The 19,353-nt window shown below is 38.2% G+C and overlaps 1 protein-coding gene across 1 annotated transcript in view; it reads left to right on the top strand.

The window, feature by feature from the left end:
- The window catches only part of MPP7 (membrane protein, palmitoylated 7 (MAGUK p55 subfamily member 7)), a 105,328-nt gene that overhangs the window by 41,432 nt on the left and 44,543 nt on the right, over positions 1–19,353 (top strand). Inside the window, exon 4 of the mRNA XM_010151429.1 lies at positions 4,394–4,474. Coding sequence (XP_010149731.1) covers positions 4,394–4,474 — 81 coding nt within the window. The remainder of the gene's footprint in view (positions 1–4,393; positions 4,475–19,353) is intronic.

Below are 19,353 nucleotides of genomic sequence, written 5' to 3'. Positions count from 1 at the left end.
GTGCTGTCATCACTGGGCTTGTTGCTGATATTACTTTGATTTTTATTCACTTGCCTGTTACAAAAACACTGCATCTAGATAGCCTCTTGTTCTGCTTTAGTGACTACGTAATAGAAATTACAGGTTGGAACTCCACTGGGAGGGGAAAAGCTGTCAACTGTTAGTGTTTTGGGAAAGTCACAGGCAAGAGGAATGCTTTGGAAAAATAAAGACAAATGAGATAGCAGCACTGCTGACAGAACATGAAAAATTACAGATAATACTACAGAAATGAAGCATATGAAATGCCTAGGAAAGAGGCTTGTTAAAAAAAAAATAAAAAAACTGTTTAAGAAAAAGTACAATAGTGATTTACTGATATTGGGGCTTTCCAAATTACCTTCATAACCAAAAATAACTTGTAAAAGTGGTCGACATTGATGGAGTAGTTAATTTCCTGTTACTATAATTTTTATTTTAAAGAAAAAAATCCAACCTGCCATTTCTTGCTGTTTGGTTAATTCTAGGATTCAGATGAATTGTGCACACACCTGTATAAACTATGACTGAACCTGAGGTAGGCCAGGATATAGCAATGTTTAATAAACTGTGGTTTAGGTGAAATCCAGAAATCTTTGTTGCAATTGATGATCTCAGGTTGTTTTTTGGAAAAGGCAATATGTATTGGGATCCATTTCAAATAGGGCATGTTTGAAACTTCATACACTTTATAGCTGTTTTACAATCTTAACTGTCTTTTTATTTCATTAATATATTTTAATTTTTAAACTCTACAAATAGTTAGATGTTGTGAATTGAGAATGGTAACATTTTAACAAAAAACTAAATTAAACATATTTGAAAACTATTGAAAGAAGTATATAGTGTAATTTAATCATGTTGCAGTAGGAGGAGAGCTATATCCTGGAACATACCAAATATAATAATGCATTAGCTTTGACATCAGGCATATATTAGTAATATTTTTTTAACCTTCAAGTAACTTTGAGTAATGTTGATAGTAATTTTGAAAATTAGAAAGCTGGTTGAAATTCTCTTCATTAAGTTCTTGGTGACACATTAATAATCCTTGTTAACATCTGTGTTATGGATCTCTGGGTTAAAAATCTTAATAAGAATAATTTCTTATTTTTGGATGCAAAAATGTAGTTCTTGATATTTTCAGAAATGCTGAGCAATCTCATTCTTTGTTCAGCCACCTTTAAAGCATATGCTTTTGGAAATCCCCAAATTCAAGTACTCTCTCACTCCTGAGATGAGAGAGGTCAGAGTTTTTAACCCTATCAAAGTATTATTATGTACATATGGTAGTATTTTTAAAATGCACCTATTTTGGGACATGGGTGTCTCTGCCTACTTTTAAACACAGCTTCTTTTTACAGATCCTGTTGCTGGTTCTTTGGTTTTGCCTATGTGTAGCTGAACAGCTGGTGTTAAGGGCACTGTAGAATGAGGATGTCCTTTGGCAGCTGAGTCAGGCTGCCAAACTGCTGCGGCGTTTTCTGTGTTGCAGTACTTACCAGCAAACTTTGAGGAAGTTAATTTACATCCCATGGGTTTTGTAACTCCCAAACCCATGGAGTTCCAGGATTAATGCGATATTTAATTTTTGGCACATTTGTCTGACTAGTTGTCAGCTTCAAGGATTTAAAAGCAAGTTAGTGATATAAAACACACTTTTCTTTCAATAGGCTTTAAATTAATATTTTGTTTTCCTAGTGATAGTAACTGTTCTGTAGTTAAACAAAGGCGATAACTCTTATTAGCAAGTATTTCCTGTTTGATTTTAAAACCCAAATCTGAGGTGCTGCTAATGTACCTAAAAACTGTTTAAGGAGTGTGGTTGTCTTCTGATTATTTTTTAAAGCAGTTTTAGGGGCAATAATTGTGATAAGGCATCTTTTTCTAAACATTTTCATACTCCTGGCTGCTATCCCTTCTCTCTCCTCACCCCCAGTGACTTTTAGGCTCAATTTCCTATCAGAGATTCTGTTTGCCACTTATTTTTGGAGCAGCAGTGTCTGACACAGGACTCTTGATTTTATGTAAATGTGACAAACATTGCTGGCAGTGTATGTATATGCACCAATAAAGGCTCTGGGTTATTAGAAAGACTGTTCTGGAAAAAGAAGTTTCAGAACTTTCTCCAGAGGCTTTAAACCCCCAGGCCCCGGTGCTCCTGGTCTCACCAGCCTCACTCCATATCTGCCCCTCTCCCTGCCATTGTTTTCCCCTGCCTGTAGTGGCAGCTCTTCATAAAGAGCTTGGTGAAATGTGGTGGTTCCCTCAACACAGAACCATAGAAGGGGTTCTCTCAAAGCTTTTCCTGTGGTCTTTGGCACAGGAGGTGATCGGCATGGTGTCAGCATGCCCGTAGTATGCTCTGGAGTTTTCACTGCTGCTGGTTGGTGTCACTAATTTTGGCACTTCAACAACAAATAAAAATCCAGTCCAAAACTGCTAGAAGCACAACAAGCAGCTCTGGTGATACCTGTTTGCTAACTTGGAAATGGCTTCCTCTTCCTCCTTCTTTATCAATCTTCCTCTTCCTCTTCTATCACAGGGTGTTACGTGTGCCTTTAAGAGTCTTACGGCAGTATTTGGGAAAACCTTGTAAATTATATGAGTGAAAACAAATTTTTAATTGTTTCATCTCTGAATAAATATTGTCTAAATTATGAGATTAGAGAGTATATTGAAGCAGAACCAAAATATTCTATTCTGTTTCTCATTGTTCTAAACCTTACGTACCTGCATTTCTATTTGCACCACCAAAGCAAACGCCAGTTGTACTGGAGTTAATAGATGCTTGTGCACAACTCGTCTGAGAGAGAAATGTTGAAACTGTCATTCTTACTGAGTGATTACCAGTCGTCTTCAACGAAACACGAACGAGTAGATTTTATTTTCTAGTGATGAGTAGTGCAAGCCAAAGCATGAAAAGAAAGCCAAGGAGAACCTGTGTCATACCTGCTGTCATTCCTATCAGAGATTTTCAGCTTTGCAGAGCTTTTCCACAGAACATGCAGACTAGAGTGCAGCCAGATTACCTCAATACTTGGCTTTATGTGCCTAAAATATTTCATCCTGACCTTTCCTACAGAGGTCATTTTCTCATCTTTCGGTATTAAGACAAAAATATTGTTAAGATTAGCATTGCTGTATTTGATGGACCTTTTTAACTATGACTTGTAGTTAAAAGGCTGTGGGCCTGTAAATGATGAATTTTTGTTTCATTCCTGTTAACTCTGTATTATTTTTAAGGTTAAAAAAAACAAGTATTCAAACCATGTCTGTCTATAATGCTTCTAGAATTGTCTATTATATATAATTATGCCAAATATACTTCTATTCATTTATCTTGAAAATTTATACTAAAGGAGAGTACAAATTGAAAATTAGGCTAGACTAATAAAAGTACTTGCTTCAAGTAACCAATCTTTCTTTGAGACATTTTTATGATACTGATTTAATGCAAAGAAAATAAGTGATTATCTGAAATCACGTTTTGGATTATGAGCCGTGTAGCTTCAGAATTTTAAACTAAAGTTCAGTCTTGTGAAATATGTTTTAGCTTTTCCTTCTTCTGGAAAAACAGTTTGAGTCTGAAATCCTGTAGTAAAATATGCCTCTTGAGTCCAAATTAGTTGAAAATGTCATGATAAGGAAAACTCGAGACATGAGCCAAGTTGCCATGGGATTAAATGTTAGACTGCTGCTCTATTGTTCACCAAACCACAATTTTGTAGTATAACCAAACATAAATTACTGATCTTGTTGTTAGGACATAGTTGGTGTGCTTTTAGGGGCTTGAATTGCTGATGACCTGTTATAAACTATATTATGATTAACCTGCTTCACGTTTAACAAGCTCCTTCCAGTGTATGTGTAAACATAATAAAAGGTTCAGATTGCTTGCGCTGTAGGGGCACTTTGCTTTCTTATCCGGGTCCTAAACAGCACAGCTACTGTGGGTTTTTGGAAGCCGTGTGGATTTCACCACCTCATTCAAAACTGTTTTTTATAGACAGTGTCAAGGTTTGATCCAGTCACTTTTACAAGCAGCCCTTTGTCTGCACGCAAAGCACCATTCACTTCAATGAAGTGCTGGGATTTGCCCCCATCGCTATAAATCAGAATGTGATCTGGCTTCACCCTTGCCAGAAATGATTACTTGTGTTAAACTGAGCCAAAAGGCCTGGCTTAAATCTGGTCCACCGAGGGCCAGAAAAAGAAGCGTGGTGATTGATGGTGTTTTTCTTCATGCTGGCTTCTGTTTGAACACGCTGGAAAGTAATAACCTTGAACAAGATATATTCTGGGTTGTCACTGATGCACTGGGTGAAACAACGCTTTGCTAATGGTCTTTGTGTTGATTCCATCTCCCACCCAGCTGGCTGAGGAGCTGCAGAGCAAGCCACTGAGCAGTGAGATCAGAGAACTGTTGAAACTCCTCTCAAAACCCAACCTCAAGGTGAGGACGCGTTGCACCTGCAAAGTGTTTTCTGCGTGGCTGTCTGCCTCTGCTTCCTCGGGCTGCATGGGGGCTTGTCTTGCCTTAATGAATGTGTGTGCTTTTAAGAAGGGATGCAGTGTTAATAGAAAATACCTGTTAGGAGGAAACACATTTAATGTTGCCTGTAAATTATTATGCCATCACTGATATTTATAAAAGGAATTCAGTGGAACACCATTGTTTAGTTACAATGGAGATTCCAAAAAGTAGATACGTGGGATTTTTTGTCTTTTGGTAACTTTTATTGCATACACTTCATATGCTTTTACATAAAGGCTTTCTGTCATACTGTTGATTTAATTGTCTTGTGTGTAAGTAACACAACCTGGTTCTTGGAACAAAATTCCTGATGGGTATTATTTTTTAAAAAAATTTAATCGTGAAAACTCCTGGGGGTTCTCTGTGGTGCTTTCAGGCAACTTGATACCTTTTATCTGACAGTAGACTACAGAACCATTGAATCACTCATGTTGGAAGGAGGTTGTCTAGTCGGGACAAAGCAGGGCCAACGCTGAGTTCAGAGCAGGTTGCTCTGGGCTTTCTCCTATCAGGTCTTGAAAATGCCTGGGAACAGACATTCCACAAATGCTCTGCCCAGCCTCTTCCAATTCCTGATTACCCTCCTAGTAAAAACTGTTTCCTTGTATCCAGTCAGAACCTCCCCTGTGTATCATTGTTAATGCATGCTGTCACATTATTTTTGCACTCCAGGAAGAAGAAAGACCTTAGTGCTCTAGCTACATCTTGCAATGCTAATTAAATGCAGCAGTTGTTAAGTTTAGAGGAAGACTGTGGAGTGGAAAGGAGCCCTTTTTAAGACAGTTGCTTCTTTATAGTCCCTGTAAAGCACTGATCTCAAAACCTGAGACATTATGATACCTTCAAAGCGCTACAAAAATTTAAAGAGCTGTTATACCTCCTTTTTAAAGATTTTTGTGCAGTTGGTTATTCCATGGTTTCCAAAGTGACAAGCTGCTTTTCTCTGAAGGGGAAAGCAATGCCAGTGACTTCTTACACGAGGAACTGTTGGTGCATCAAATTGCAGAGATCCTAAGCTTCACTGTAGGTATTTCCTTAGTGACTGTCCACGCATATTTCCTACTTCTGAAGCTTTAGTGGATTGAGTCTGAAGACAGTTCATTTGCCACAACTGCATCTCTCCCTCTCTCTCTTTGGTTTTCTCTTTCTCTCTCCCCCCTTGTTGTCTTGCTCCCCCTTCCTCGCTCACTTTCTCTCTCATTCACTCGCTCTATGTTCCTTGGAAGCGGTTAAATGCAATGTGATAATCTTAGTGGGATTTCAGGAAAAGAAGTGCTTTACCCTCAGTGTGGCTAATATGATTGAACAACTGCAGTAACTCAGCAAATGTCTTTCTTGGCTGCAGAAATGCAGGCCAGCTGTGGGGCACCAAGCCCTTTGCATAGCCAGAGTGCCTAATCCTGCACAAGGCACACGCGTTTCCCTGCCCTGCACAACTCGCAGGTGGTTTTTGTGTGAGTTAGGAGAAAGAACTGACAGGATGCCTGATCTCTTTGCCTATCCATTATCTTCTCCATCCTTCTTATGGCAAACATGCCTGGGAGAGATGGTAAATAACAATGCTCCCTCCTCCATCACATTGACCAGACAACGATCGCTTCCTCCCCAGAGTTGCCCTTGTTTCTGCTCAGCTGTCCCTGAGCTTATGCCATACATTGCATAAGATATTCTAGCCCTTCACTATTAGATTGATGGCTGGAGACTCAGGTTTCTTTGTTTCTTTCCTTCTAGATTCCTGGGTCAAAATGATGTCTAGAACAACTCTGTCCCACACATCTGAAATTACTTGGGATAACCGATATGTCTTTTCCAATGCATAGGCTTTATCTACAAACTTGTATATGGCTTAATTTGGGATTGATGTGAACTGGCTCTGTGTTACTCTGTGGGGGAAACTTTCCTCTCCTGACCTGGCTTATAGCTGCACCGTTAGCTGGAGCCAGCGGGAGAGCTTCCACTTCCCTGCAGGTCTGCTCTAACGTTCATAGTACGATGAAGGACGGGTAGGATTAGTTTACCTCACTGCATCACTGCTTCCACAGGTTTGGTGGTGTAAAGGGACAGGTCTAGGAAGATGATTATAGTTTCACAGGTTTGGTTAACATGCCAAAAAAGGCTGGGAGAGGTTTCCAGCGGATGTCTGCTTAGATTAATATTTCTGTGTTTTCATTTTGTTGAAGCTATTTCTGAGTGTTTGCGTCTGATAACTAAAGCTTTGAAAAGTTTGTGGTATTCATGGTTTTCATCTGTAGAGAATGTTTTAAAGAAGAAAATTATTTCTCTGATGCGGTTGTAATTATCAGACCTGAAATTTTCAAAATGTCCTGAAAGTCATTCCAGGGTTTTGTCGGGTGCATTTTCTTTTGGAAAAATAAAAAAAATTGGGCACTTCTGGTCTTTTAAAAACTGGATGCACTATCCGGTTACACTGGGTGGGTTTTTTTGCCTGCACTAAAATGTGGGATCCTTTAGCATAATTAAATGAGCTAATGATTGTGATTTATCTGTCTGAATAAAACAGAACTCTGGAAGTAGAACACAGCACATAGCTCTGGGAAATCAAGTGGGTTTGTTTATCTGTGTGTGAGATACTTCATTTGCATTCTCTGTTTAAAATGTGACTGCATGATCCCATGGATGCAGACCAACCACATCTACTGTTTTGAATTTCCAACGTTGAGTGAAGACTTACAGTTCACGTTCTGTAACCCTGCTATACCTTGTTGAAGACATCAGCAAGTAGAACAGTATTTCTGTACCTTAGAAACCTGCACCCAGGTGAATGCAGTATTTGATTTTTAAGCAGACTGGAGATTAGCACTTTGAAATGCATCTTATCTCTCATTCAGAAAGCAATGGGTATCTTCAGCTGATTTCATCAACTGAAGTGTCTGATCAAATGTTTGTAGTCAGTTGAGGAAAATAACTGTTAATGAATGCTTACACTTCCACTATATACATATGCAAGTTTAAAAGGTCTGCTGAGTTGGTTGGTAAAAACAGCTTAAGCATTCATCATGTCAAAGTGATGCTAAATAACCAGAGCTGGATCTACAAAAACTTGTATTGCTGTGCGTGTGTTTCTTAAAGCTGTGAGATGTGTGGGGGTTTTGTTTGGTTGGGTTTATTAAGTTGCAATAAAATATATACCTGGAAGATATAAAACACAAAGATGCATAAATTCACTGTCAGGTCAGGCCAGGCTGCAGGCAACACTGCCTGGCTCTGGTCTGCATGGTGTCTGGACCTAAGCAAGGACATGCTCGGGCGATTTGAAATGCCGGCAGATCAGGCTTGTGGCCTCTGTAAACCTATTTTAGGTTTCTGAAAGTGAAATTTCTGTCTTCCGCGGCTGACCGTGTTTCCAGGGTATAGTGGCAGCAGTGCACATCGACTGTCTGTGTGGCAGCAGGACAGGCTGCGGAAAGCCTGTGCGTCAGCAACATTGCCAGGCCTTCCCCTCAGGTCTCATGAGGCAGACAAGGCCTTGATGCTTCCGTACAAACTTGCTGAGCGCAGATCCTGCCTGCTGGACCATCTTCTGATGCCTAATTAGAACCCTTTTTTTATCCTTTCCATTTGTTCGACGCAGGAGCTGGTGCTTTACATTGATTGCCTACTGATCTGTGTAGGGCGACCACCTTTTTCGTAATAAGCGTGAGGTAGTGTGATGTGTCTGTTATAACCTCACATGAACGAGCACTGTGGTGCTGTGTGGAAGGTTTTATTCTGTGTAATTCTGGCTAATGGGCTGCATTTGAAGGTGGTCATTCCTGGCCTGTGTGGGAGTGGGTACTGCACCCACTCCTGGGTTTTTCCTCAGTTTCTGGAGTGACTTTTTAAGCCTTTTCTAATTCCTGAGGTGTAGCCATGGATTAGATTATTTTTAACCCTAATTCAAGCTTAGTTTTCTTAAATGGTGAAGGAAGCATTTAAAAGATGGTTTGTGTTTTCAAGATTTGGGGTTTACATTCCAATCTGGTTGATGGATTTATATTTACATTGATGTTATATGATTTTATCCATGTTAGAGTGAAACACAATGAGGAACTTAGGTAATATACTGTTTTCCCTGTGTAAAAGGAAGAAGTGTCTCTTAGCTTCCTTGTCTAATGAAAACATTGAAGTTACTTAATGTGTGTTGTAAACTTGTGATATGTTGTAAATATACAACATATGAAACATGATATAGCACTAAACATCTCTCTCACAGGAGGCTTAAATGGTTTTATATTTTCTATGACGTGAAGACTAGAATATATAGTGGTGATATACGTGAGGAAATGATGTTTCTCATTTAGGAGAAGATACTCCTGTGTGTGCTTTTGTAAATAATGGGAATAATGCCATGAAGAAATAAGTATTCTCAGGTCTAATAGTTTATAATTTGGAGAAATTTAAGTAACTTGCGTGACAGCAAATGAAATGTATGTGAAGAGGGGAGTTTTTCAAAATTTTGAAAATAATGACGAAAATTTTTTAAAATTATGATGTATCAGGTAGGCACCAGCGCAAGCGAGAGAGATGTCTTTACCGAGCAGGTTAGCTTTTTTATGAATCTAGAAGGATTGCTGTTGTCTGAGAGCACAACCCGTTTTTTTTTTTTTAAATTAGCTACATCATCTAGAAGCAAAATACTTTATTTTTCATTGTTATGCAACTGTAAAAATTGGAAGACTAAGATTCAAGATGTTAACACAAATTATATCTGAAAGGTAATTTAATTCTGGATTTTAATGCGCATGTCTCAGTCAAGTTAGCGAAATGGTCTTTATCTGTCAGTAGGGATGCAAATTGGGAGGGAAGCGGGCACTAGAGCTACTTCAACAGCCACAGGGCAGAACCCTAGTGACAGACACTGTAAGAAAGGAGATAGTAAATATCATAAATGCTCAAACTAAGAATGAAAGACTTTAAAGCCTGTAAATTCTCTTCCACTTTTAATTAAAAAGCTTTCTTGAACAGTAGCTCTCAATTCCCTTCCTAACAAGCTGGAAAAGCTGTGTTTTTTTGGGGACAGTGCCATAGCACAAGAGCATAACTGTTACTTATTTTTTAAATCAGTTGAAATCTGAAAAACTAAAATAATTACCTATAGGTATATACATTTTAGTTTCGTATTTTGTAGGTGTGGCTGTAAACAACAACTGTAAAAAGAATGGACCATCTTTTAGTCCATTGAACAATGTTATCCCAATTATACCATCTTTGAGACAGGCTTAGATTATATTATTCATGTCTAACTAGCTCTTAGCTTCGTGTTTGTAACAGCACTTGCATTCCTGATCGTTACATATTGAAATGAGCAATTTACCATATGAAGGTAATCCCTATTAGTGTAAATTTAGTATGTTTTAAATTGTCCTTGTGGTTGTAGGTGTAATGGGCAGAATAATAATTATTTTAAAAGCTTATGCCACTGTGCTAAAACTGTTTTGAAGGATGTTTATACCTCTTCTGACCCAGAGGAAATTAAGCTTTTTTTTTTTTAACCTCCTAAGAATACCAGTGGTGGTTCTGCCTGTTTCAGTGGGGCTTATCTTCTGTCTGTGCTTGCCAGCTGCTAGTCTGAAACATAAACCAGGTACCTGAACAAGGGCACAAGGCAGGACTGGGAATGACTTCAGTGCCTCACAGCACACAAGAATGTGAAATGTTTGGATGACTTTGGGCACTGTACCTGTAGCCATAGCAGGGACAAGTGGTGGATATACTTGAAGCATTTTTCTTGGCTTCTCTTTCATTACTGTAGAATGCATAGATTTTGTGAAGTAATTTTAAGATAACTTGCAGAGTGAAGGAAAAAACACTCTTGTATGACTGGGAATGATTTCAGATTAACTTATCCATGGACAACTTCCATGTGCTGTTCAGAGAAAATACAGATACAGAAGTTGTTTTCAGGGTTTTCTAGATTGCTTTGAAATGGCAAAGATGCATACACCAGAAAATTGTAAATAGGATTTAAGCTGGCTGTTCTATTTGCAGTTCATTTGAGGTGTACTTGACTTCATTTCGCTGAGCATAAACAATTAGCATTTGTAAACATTGTTATCCAGTAACTGCCTCCTTGGTTTTCCTTTGGAATAGAACCATGAGTTAAACCTAGAACTGCAGATAATGAAACCAGGGCACTTTGCTCTTCATATAAATGTTTCCTATATTTGTTTAGGTTTCTTAAAGAACAGAAATAGTGCTGCTTCTAGCTTGAAGCATACCTTTTCCATTGTCCTGTTCTGTTTTTCTTGTATTTACTGTGAAGTTTGTAAATTCTACACTTTATTTGATCAACGATTGCTGACACCATTATCCATGCCATCGGAGGGTTACTAGATTTGCACAGTGGCCTAATAGACTGTTCTGATCAAAGCACTGCTTGTTCTGTTCAAAACCCAAACATTTTAAGCCTTTATTAGTAGAGCCTTGTAAAGCTGCCTTGCAGTCACTGGCAAAAATTGACAATATAAGTTACTGTGCAGGAAACAGCAGGCATTTTTATACAAGAACTTTAATGTACAAAGTACTCAAAATATTTGGCTATAATAATACAAAACAAAATCTGTTTTTGCTTTGAGAAGTTCATGAAGCATTTTTGTAACGTGTAATTAAAAAATCTTAATCTAAACTTTGTTTTCTTTCCAACTTTCCTTTGCAATTTTTCCATCAGGGGTTTTTCATTGAAATATGCGCTTTCTGCAAAGTCAGCATTTTCCTCTGGAAATTGTTGGGGTTTGCCTTCATCTGTTCAGACTGTATCGTAAGGTCTTGGGGGACCTTTTGGCCCTGGCCCTTTAGAGACCTGTCTTCCCAAATGTCTTCCATTTTTGCTTATCTCCTGGAAGACTACTCTCCTCCTCTTTAGGAAATAATTCGTGCTCCTACATGGTAACATAGGTTACGATATCTGTTCAGGAAGCATAATTTCCCATGATTTATAACTACTTACTCATCATTAAGTGCAAATTATCACAAGAACCAAGGACCGCAGCATTGATGGTTTGATAATGTTGGTTGATGGGATAACCCACAGATGTGAGCATATCAGCCATGAAGCTGGGGGAGAGGGGACAGTACTGGGGAGACTTTCACTGGCAAGTGAATGCGACTCCTCTGTCTGGTGTTACCTGCCTTGAAACTATTTGCCTTTAAACTATTTGCCACTTTGGGAAGCCCTCCATCATGTGTTTGGCAACCATGTTAGAGGTAAAACAGGGGGTTTTCTCGACACTTTTCAGCTTCAGACCTTGACTTCCTATTTCCATTTCCACTTGCACCCATTGTTCAAAGGTGTGTTTTTTATACAAAATTGGTATGGGTGGGGAGCACTGGGAGAATATGTTGCTGCCTTTATTTTAGAATGTCCATGCTACTGGAATGGAATAAGTAAAACAAAATGTAATAGCAAACTAGTCCTTTTAAAAACAACAAGAAACGCCTTGGTTTTTCCACATCTGACAGAGAAAATCAGAAAACAGTTACAGCACACTCTGAATGTGGTCGGAGGTGACAGAGCATACATGTAACAGTGTACAGCATATCATGAGCATAGGTATAAAATGATATCAAGAAGATGAAAGAATACTGCGTGAATATAGTTAGGTAACGTCCGTCTTGTTACCCTGGAAGTGCTCTCAGGTCTGTCTCATGTGATAGCTCAGCTGATGTCCAACAGACAGCTTGTCTGTCAATCTTCTTAGACGTATGGATATGAGAATACTCGCTAGCAGCCGACACATAATAAACAGAGTGATAGATATAATAAACAAAAGTGAAGCCAGACAGGTTGGCAGTAGAAAATAAAAGATTTGAAAAGTAAATCAAAGAAATTCTTTGGCTGTGTTTACAGACTTTCCCACATAAAGGAACCAACTATAACACGTGTAAGAATGTTGAATGGCATACACATAACTATAGCACTCACATGCAGTGTGTAAATGTTGGCAATATTACTAAAGCTGGTAATGGAGGAGGAGGAAGAAACCACTGTGGATAAGATCACATTCCATTCAAGTAGAAATTCTATTCAGCTAATGAAAATGGAGAAACTGCACTACGCGAAGTAAACAGTCCCTTTTTCAGTTGTCATCTTTTCATGCTGCTTTTCCCTTGCATTTGCCAGACCATGTTCTATTTGAACTCTCCATTCACTTATTCAACAATCTCCTCTTTTCTAGTTCAGTGATGAACCTTCAATAATAGTCTAGTATGTTCTTGTAATCATTTTTTCCCCTTTCTGTTTATTCCTGGGTTTCTAGTCAGTGGCAAGACTCTCTTCAGTGATTCTGAAACTTGTAAAGCTGTAAGTGTCTTTGTCACAAATATTGTGGAACATCATAAGCTTTTTTCATATACCTGCTATTTTGCTGACCTTCAAAAGAGAGTGTTAGTATTTAAGAGGCAGGATTCACTCTGTTGCACCACATCTATCTTAATATTTTATAATTCTTCAGTTACAACTTTATTAAGTGCTTACAGAATATTTACTTGCATATAATGGTGAAGATAATACTGCAGCTTTACGGTTCTCCAGAATGATACCTGAATTTAATGCAATTGATGTATAGAAATACTACATCTAGTGTTCAGTATGGGAAAAGTCCAAAGCAGGCAAAGTAATTACCTTAAAAGCTAAACTGGTTCAATATTTTTGGTTAGGTCTTCACGTAGCATGACTACTCTGTCGCTGAGTTTAAGACCTCCTTATCGTAAATAAATATATGCTGGTATTTGCTGGAAGAATTAAGTATATCCAGGGGTTTTTTTAATCTCATGGATCAGTAGATATTTTTCTTTTTAAGACTTTAGACATCACACCGTTGTCAAATAAAGGCTGAGTCATTTCTAAGAGACACTTTTTCAGAAAGGACAGCCACAACCTCAGCTATTACTCTATTTTATATTTTCACTTGATTTCTCTGGGGGAGGTGTGGGTGTCTTCAGGTGGTTTTCGACCAAGAAGAGGTGCATGCTGCTGCTGTAGAAAGTATTGTCAGGATGCTGCCACTTCTTAAAAAAAGGAATTAATCAAGGATTGCCAATGTATTGGAAGAGTGCTCCTGTCTTGGCATTTTCCACTCTGAAAACCATTTATTTGTGATCTTGGAAGTTCCTTAAAGAGGACTTAAAGCTTCAAGAACATGTCAGTTACCTGAATCACGTGCAAATGTAAAAGAGGCTGTGTTCAGATCCTTTACTATTGATTTAAAATCAGAGCTTATTTTGCCATTATCCACAACTGAGAAAAAACATAGGGCTGTCATCTGGAAGAATATTAACACCATTACCAGATGACACCGGCGGGCTGCGTGTTTCTGTGAGCACTGAGAACAGTTTGACTTTAGAAGCGTCTCCAGGGGCTGTGAACAATGAGCCAGAGGAAGCAGGAGTCTGAAGATGCAGAGTTCACTGTTCTGTTGGCTTTTGCCGTCTGGCTACCAGCTGCAGGTAAACCCATCACTTCAGACTGGTGAATCTGAAATCAAGAGACTGCATTTTCAGGCAAGGAAATGACCCTTTTGTGAAAGGAAGTTCACATAGTCATGAATAACGTCCACCATAGTAAAGAGGAAAAAGTAATATGTATTGATCCAAATGAGATGTTGCTATGCTAAGAACATTAATATGTGGTAGATATTAAGAACACAAAACCACACATGGTACAGTGTGTGTTTTCAGTATTTTGAATCACTACGGTGACCCAACTGCATCAAAGTCAAATTGGAAGAGAAAGGGATTTATTTGCCAGCTGGACAAGCTTGAACTAGAGGGCAACTCTGGTTTAAGTACAGATGGGATAGTTGTGAGCGTGTACTGTTTTTTTTCTCTTTTGTACATACCTAACTGCTGTCTTCTCACACAATATATAATTTATAGGTTAATTATAGGGAATTTATAGGACAACTATAATATTTGAAGGATAGAAAGAAGTAAATGAACGCTGATTTTTTTTGTCATGAATTAGTGCATCCATTGGTTTCCTGATTACAAACTGTAAATCACCCTTAATTTAAAGGACCTTATTTCATTTTTCTTACCATCGCTGTCAAAGGTTTTTTGCTTCTGTTGAATGGGTAGTGTGAATGATTTTTCAGTAACAAAAGTAAAATGTGTTCATTTCTTCAGAAGTTAACTGCCATCTTTGACGTTATGTACAGTACGTATTTAACTTGGGAATTCTGTATGGAACAGAGAATCTCAGATTTCTGAAGGAAAGTGATGAGAAAATTGCATCTTGAGAAGGATTAATACTACTTTTATGCCTGACAAGTTGTTACTGTAGCTTGTGTACTCACTCACTGGTTCTACTGCAAAAAAACCAAATTCAGTTCACTGTTACCCCAGCCATCCTCTGGCCTCTTCAGCAGCATTACTGAGTTTATTGCTTGCTTCAGCTTCTAGATTATGCTTCTTGCTTTAGCCAAGCTGGAGAACTCGGCTAATGTAGTTGTTCTTATCTGTTAATTGAGGTGGCTGTTCCCACTTGCTCTCTTATCTTGTTACCCCTTATCTTGCATCAGGATTAGGGTTGCACTTACTCCCTCAGCAGGCAGTGCTGGTGGTGAAGCGACTGCCACCCTGTTTTCTGATACCACCCACTTGCTGGAGAGTGGAATTAATGGGATGGAATTCATTAGTACATCAGTGTAAAATCTGGTTTATGTTCTCAAGAGAATAGCTTTAAAGACTAATTATCCTGTAGAAGAATGGTTATTCTGTCCCTCCTGCCCCTTATCTGAATTGTTATCTCCCCTTTCCCCTGTTAATTGTGTGCTACTTACCAGTTGTCCCTAAGTGTTGATGCTGAAACCTCATGTTTGTATCCCTTTCATCTCCAAACTCTTCTCAATTCAAACTGAGTTTCTGTGCCTAGAGCCTGTATGGCGTCACTGTATGTTACAGCTTTCTGCTGGTTTTAGTTTCCTGCTTTCTGAATTCTTGCACGTGTTTGTCTGTTATGTCTCTTAATGCTTCTCCTTCCATTGTGATGCTCTTGACCATCTTTCCTTCTGTGGGTTCAGTCTTCTCCCAGCTCTTTCACCTTTCCTTCTTGGATACCTCTCGCTGGATAATTTTGCTCACTTGGTTTTAACTTGATGCAAGTAACTCATAAGTCAATCTTTCCAGTCTCGAATAATTTTCTCCACCAAGATTCTTTGCTCTTCTTTTTTTGCATTTCTTCTGTAACCTTATCACAAAGGAAAAGGCGATACGGCTAGAGCTCTCTGGAGAATGAGCTGTGCCGGGTGAGTTTCCAGGCATGTTTCTGTGGCTGCTGCTGCTGAAGCTATTTTCTCCTCCAGTGTAACTTCTCTGTGCCAGCCTCAGTGGAAATTACTGTCACCATAGCAGAGTGAAGAGGTGGGAAAATGGCTCTGTCTCACCTGATAGACCTTAAGCTGAACTGCCAGAGAAGGTGGCCAGTGATAATGATCCAAGCTGTGGGCTGGGAGAGCAAAATCATGGGCCATTTTGTTCCATTTTGCTGACTCTGCTGCCGGGGCAGTAATCTACTCCAGAGCACGGTAGCCAGCAGCTGGGTTGGCAGTGTCGCAGTCTGCTGCAGATGCTGGCTTTCATAGGGGTTGGTTTGAGTCCCTACAAATTTAATGTCGTTAATATTGACTGTTAATTATTAAATTTTCTAATTTATTTTTTCCCAAGTACCATAAAGAGGTTGCCTTTGTTTCTTTGTCCATTCTGTCTTGCTTCTTTAACTTACTGTTTTCTAAAATGTTTTTTCTAGACAAGCAAATGCAAAGCATTTGTGAAAAGTAAAGCTTAAATTGAGATTTTTTTTTTTTTTAAATAATGAGTATTAAGAAACACAAGGAGCTGTATGCACGAGTCAGGCTGCTTGGGGTATTTTGGCTCTTAATGATCTCAAAATATCAACAGAAGTGAAAAATAATACAAAATTTTTCCTTGTTTTGGAGGAGAAAAAATGTAGTCAGTGTAGTTAAATGATATGCATTTTTGAAAGTGTAGAACTGTTTTCATTAATAACATTCTCAATTTAAAGCAAACATTGAAAGTTTCAGAACAGTATAAGAACTTTGAATGTTTCCAATGTCAGATTTTCTTTGTGTGCATTGATAGTGTAAGATTTCAATTTATAAACTGTGAAATGATCAGTGATAGCTTTAATATGAAAAATACAGCATTAGTTATTAGACATTTCAGAGGTCTGATGAAAGTATTCATTTCCAGCTAGATCATGTCTAAGAATTTAGCTGAACATCAATATTTATATTTAGGTAGTGCAGGAGTTTGAATCATACCTTCTTTCAAGTTCTAAATATGGACCGTGTTTACATTAGTGAATCATAAGCATAGAACTTCGAGCTGAAATAAAATCTTTTTCTCCAGAGGTGCTTAAATATACATGACCCGAATCTTGGATCATACGTGCATAGTTCTGTGTAGCTGTGTATTTGAAAACAAAACCAATACATTAAAAAAAAAAAAAAATTCATCTGCACTTCTTGCAGTGTCTTGTGATAGGTAAAAATTAGTATCACGGAAATGAATACGTTATCACTTCTTGTGTACAAAAAAAGAACTTTACTCCCCGTATGATGCTCTGTGCGTTTCCTGCACAATTATTTTTGGTAAATCTTGTTCATCATAGGATCCACGTTTTATTTCTTGGCACTTGCAATTTGTTTGCTTTTAAAAAAAGTCCCAACATTTTCTGTAGAAGTCTTGTTTGATACGTAAGTGTTTTGGACTAAGCATACATTATATTCACTGCATGATACAAAAGCTGCTGAAGAAATGTCCCTCTACTCTGCAATATTGTCACTTCTTCATGTGTTGAGAACATACGGGAGTTCTCTTGGGGACAGGGTCTGATTATTTCTGGTTGAATACGTTAAGTGAAATCAAAATGGCTTTATAGGTTTTGTTTGCAGATTAATCATTGCCCAGTGTCTGTGCTGCTGACTATTTCAAGAGCAACTACAGTGGGCCGAGTAGTGTGTAAAAGAAGCAATGATGGAAGACAAGCAGAAAAGAGAACTTAGCATGTTTAGTGTACAGCATAAACAAGCTTGTGATGACAGAAGCTCTTTGGGAAGCTTGACTGAGAAAAGACACATAATCTCTGGCATTCATACTCTTACCTAAAATATGCATTTTTGCACTGAGATAAAGTAGTACTACAGTTCAGGGGAGAAAGATCTTATGTTGAAACTGTAATACATTGTGGTTTAATGTATTTTTTTGGGAGGAGGAGGGAAGTGGTTGATAAGTTCCAGTTGTGAGTAAAGAAAAGCATCATAAATACCAGACGTTGATGGGCATTGGTTTGTAATACTTGGGCCACATCGTTGTTTAGTGCACGATGTCCAGGAGCCTGATCTGGCAGTCAGAGCAGGGAAGTATCTTGTTAACACTGGTGGCATAATTCCGTGTGGTAGTGGACAGAATCTGTTTTGCAAGTTTCATTGTCAAAGGGAGGTTCTTTTGAGCATGTTTTAAGTTGCTGCCTTTTACTCTGGATGTGGTGCTTCACATTATTTTCATCTGTTTTCTCTATCTGCCTGATTGTTTTTAAACTGCAATATAGAACCTCATTAAATTGAACCAGTCCATGAATGTGCCCTAGCTTTATGTGGAAAAATGTAATTGCAGAAGACTAGTTTCAGAAGTCTTAACTGGAAGTAGCCTGAAGTAAAAGCAAACACTACTTTTGGTTTAGTATATCTTTGATATTTCACATACATCTTTAGAGGACTGCATGGCTTTTACATATGTAATACCTCATAATACACATTTCCAGGAGGAACCATAATGGCTAGCCTGAGGTTTTTAGCTCAGATCTAAAGTAAAGTTAATCTTTGGTGGAAGGGAGCTGGTAATTTCTGATGGTAAACAGTACAAATTCATAACTGTGTCTTGAGAAGGAAAACAGAAATAATTTGTGTGTTGAAATGTTTTTATCAAATTGTACAATATGCCTAGAAATCAGTAAAACAATAGCAGATTCTAATGAAGCAGGCATGATCTTCCTCTGTGTTTATTTTGTTGGAAGACCTAACCAGACTTGAACTTCAGAATTTCACAGTTGACCATACTGCCTTCTGCTTAAACTTGTAGCACTGCCTGGAAGCTGTTTTCTGTTGTTACAGTCTACTCCATTCAGGAAAAAAAATCCTGGAGTAGTGCAATGGAAGTGTCAGGCTTTTTTAAAACGTTTCCGTTTGTGTACTCAGTCAAATATATCTGCCTTTAGGTAGTAGGTAAACTGGCATCAGAGAAATGTAGGTGCTTTCTGTCCTTTATTAAGGAGTTTCTTCTGAATCATTATCGTAACTGTTATAAAAGCTTCATGATTGCAGTCATTGGTATGATGCCTTCCGAGATCCTCTGTGTCAACAACACTGTGTTCTGCTTTATTCTGAGCATCTCAACATCTTCCAAAGGGCTTTATTTTTATTGTTGAGAAGGTTATTAATTGGCGAATTACTTCTGCTATTCAGACTACAACTTTTGTAATATTCACACTTTGGGAAAAAATATTAGGTCAAAAGGTAAAATACTCATGTATTTAGGAGCAACTACTTGAAAACAGAAGCAACTGAAAGCAGGAGATAGATTCTGAGCATCTCAACATCTTCCAAAGGGCTTTATTTTTATTGTTGAGAAGGTTATTAATTGGCGAATTACTTCTGCTATTCAGACTACAACTTTTGTAATATTCACACTTTGGGAAAAAATATTAGGTCAAAAGGTAAAATACTCATGTATTTAGGAGCAACTACTTGAAAACAGAAGCAACTGAAAGCAGGAGATAGAAT

The sequence above is a fragment of the Eurypyga helias genome, unplaced genomic scaffold, assembly GCF_000690775.1.
Source record: "Eurypyga helias isolate BGI_N326 unplaced genomic scaffold, ASM69077v1 scaffold3610, whole genome shotgun sequence".
NCBI lineage: Eukaryota > Metazoa > Chordata > Aves > Eurypygiformes > Eurypygidae > Eurypyga > Eurypyga helias.
The sequence above is the reverse complement of the archived record's forward strand: the minus strand, read 5'-3'. Positions and strand labels throughout refer to the sequence as shown.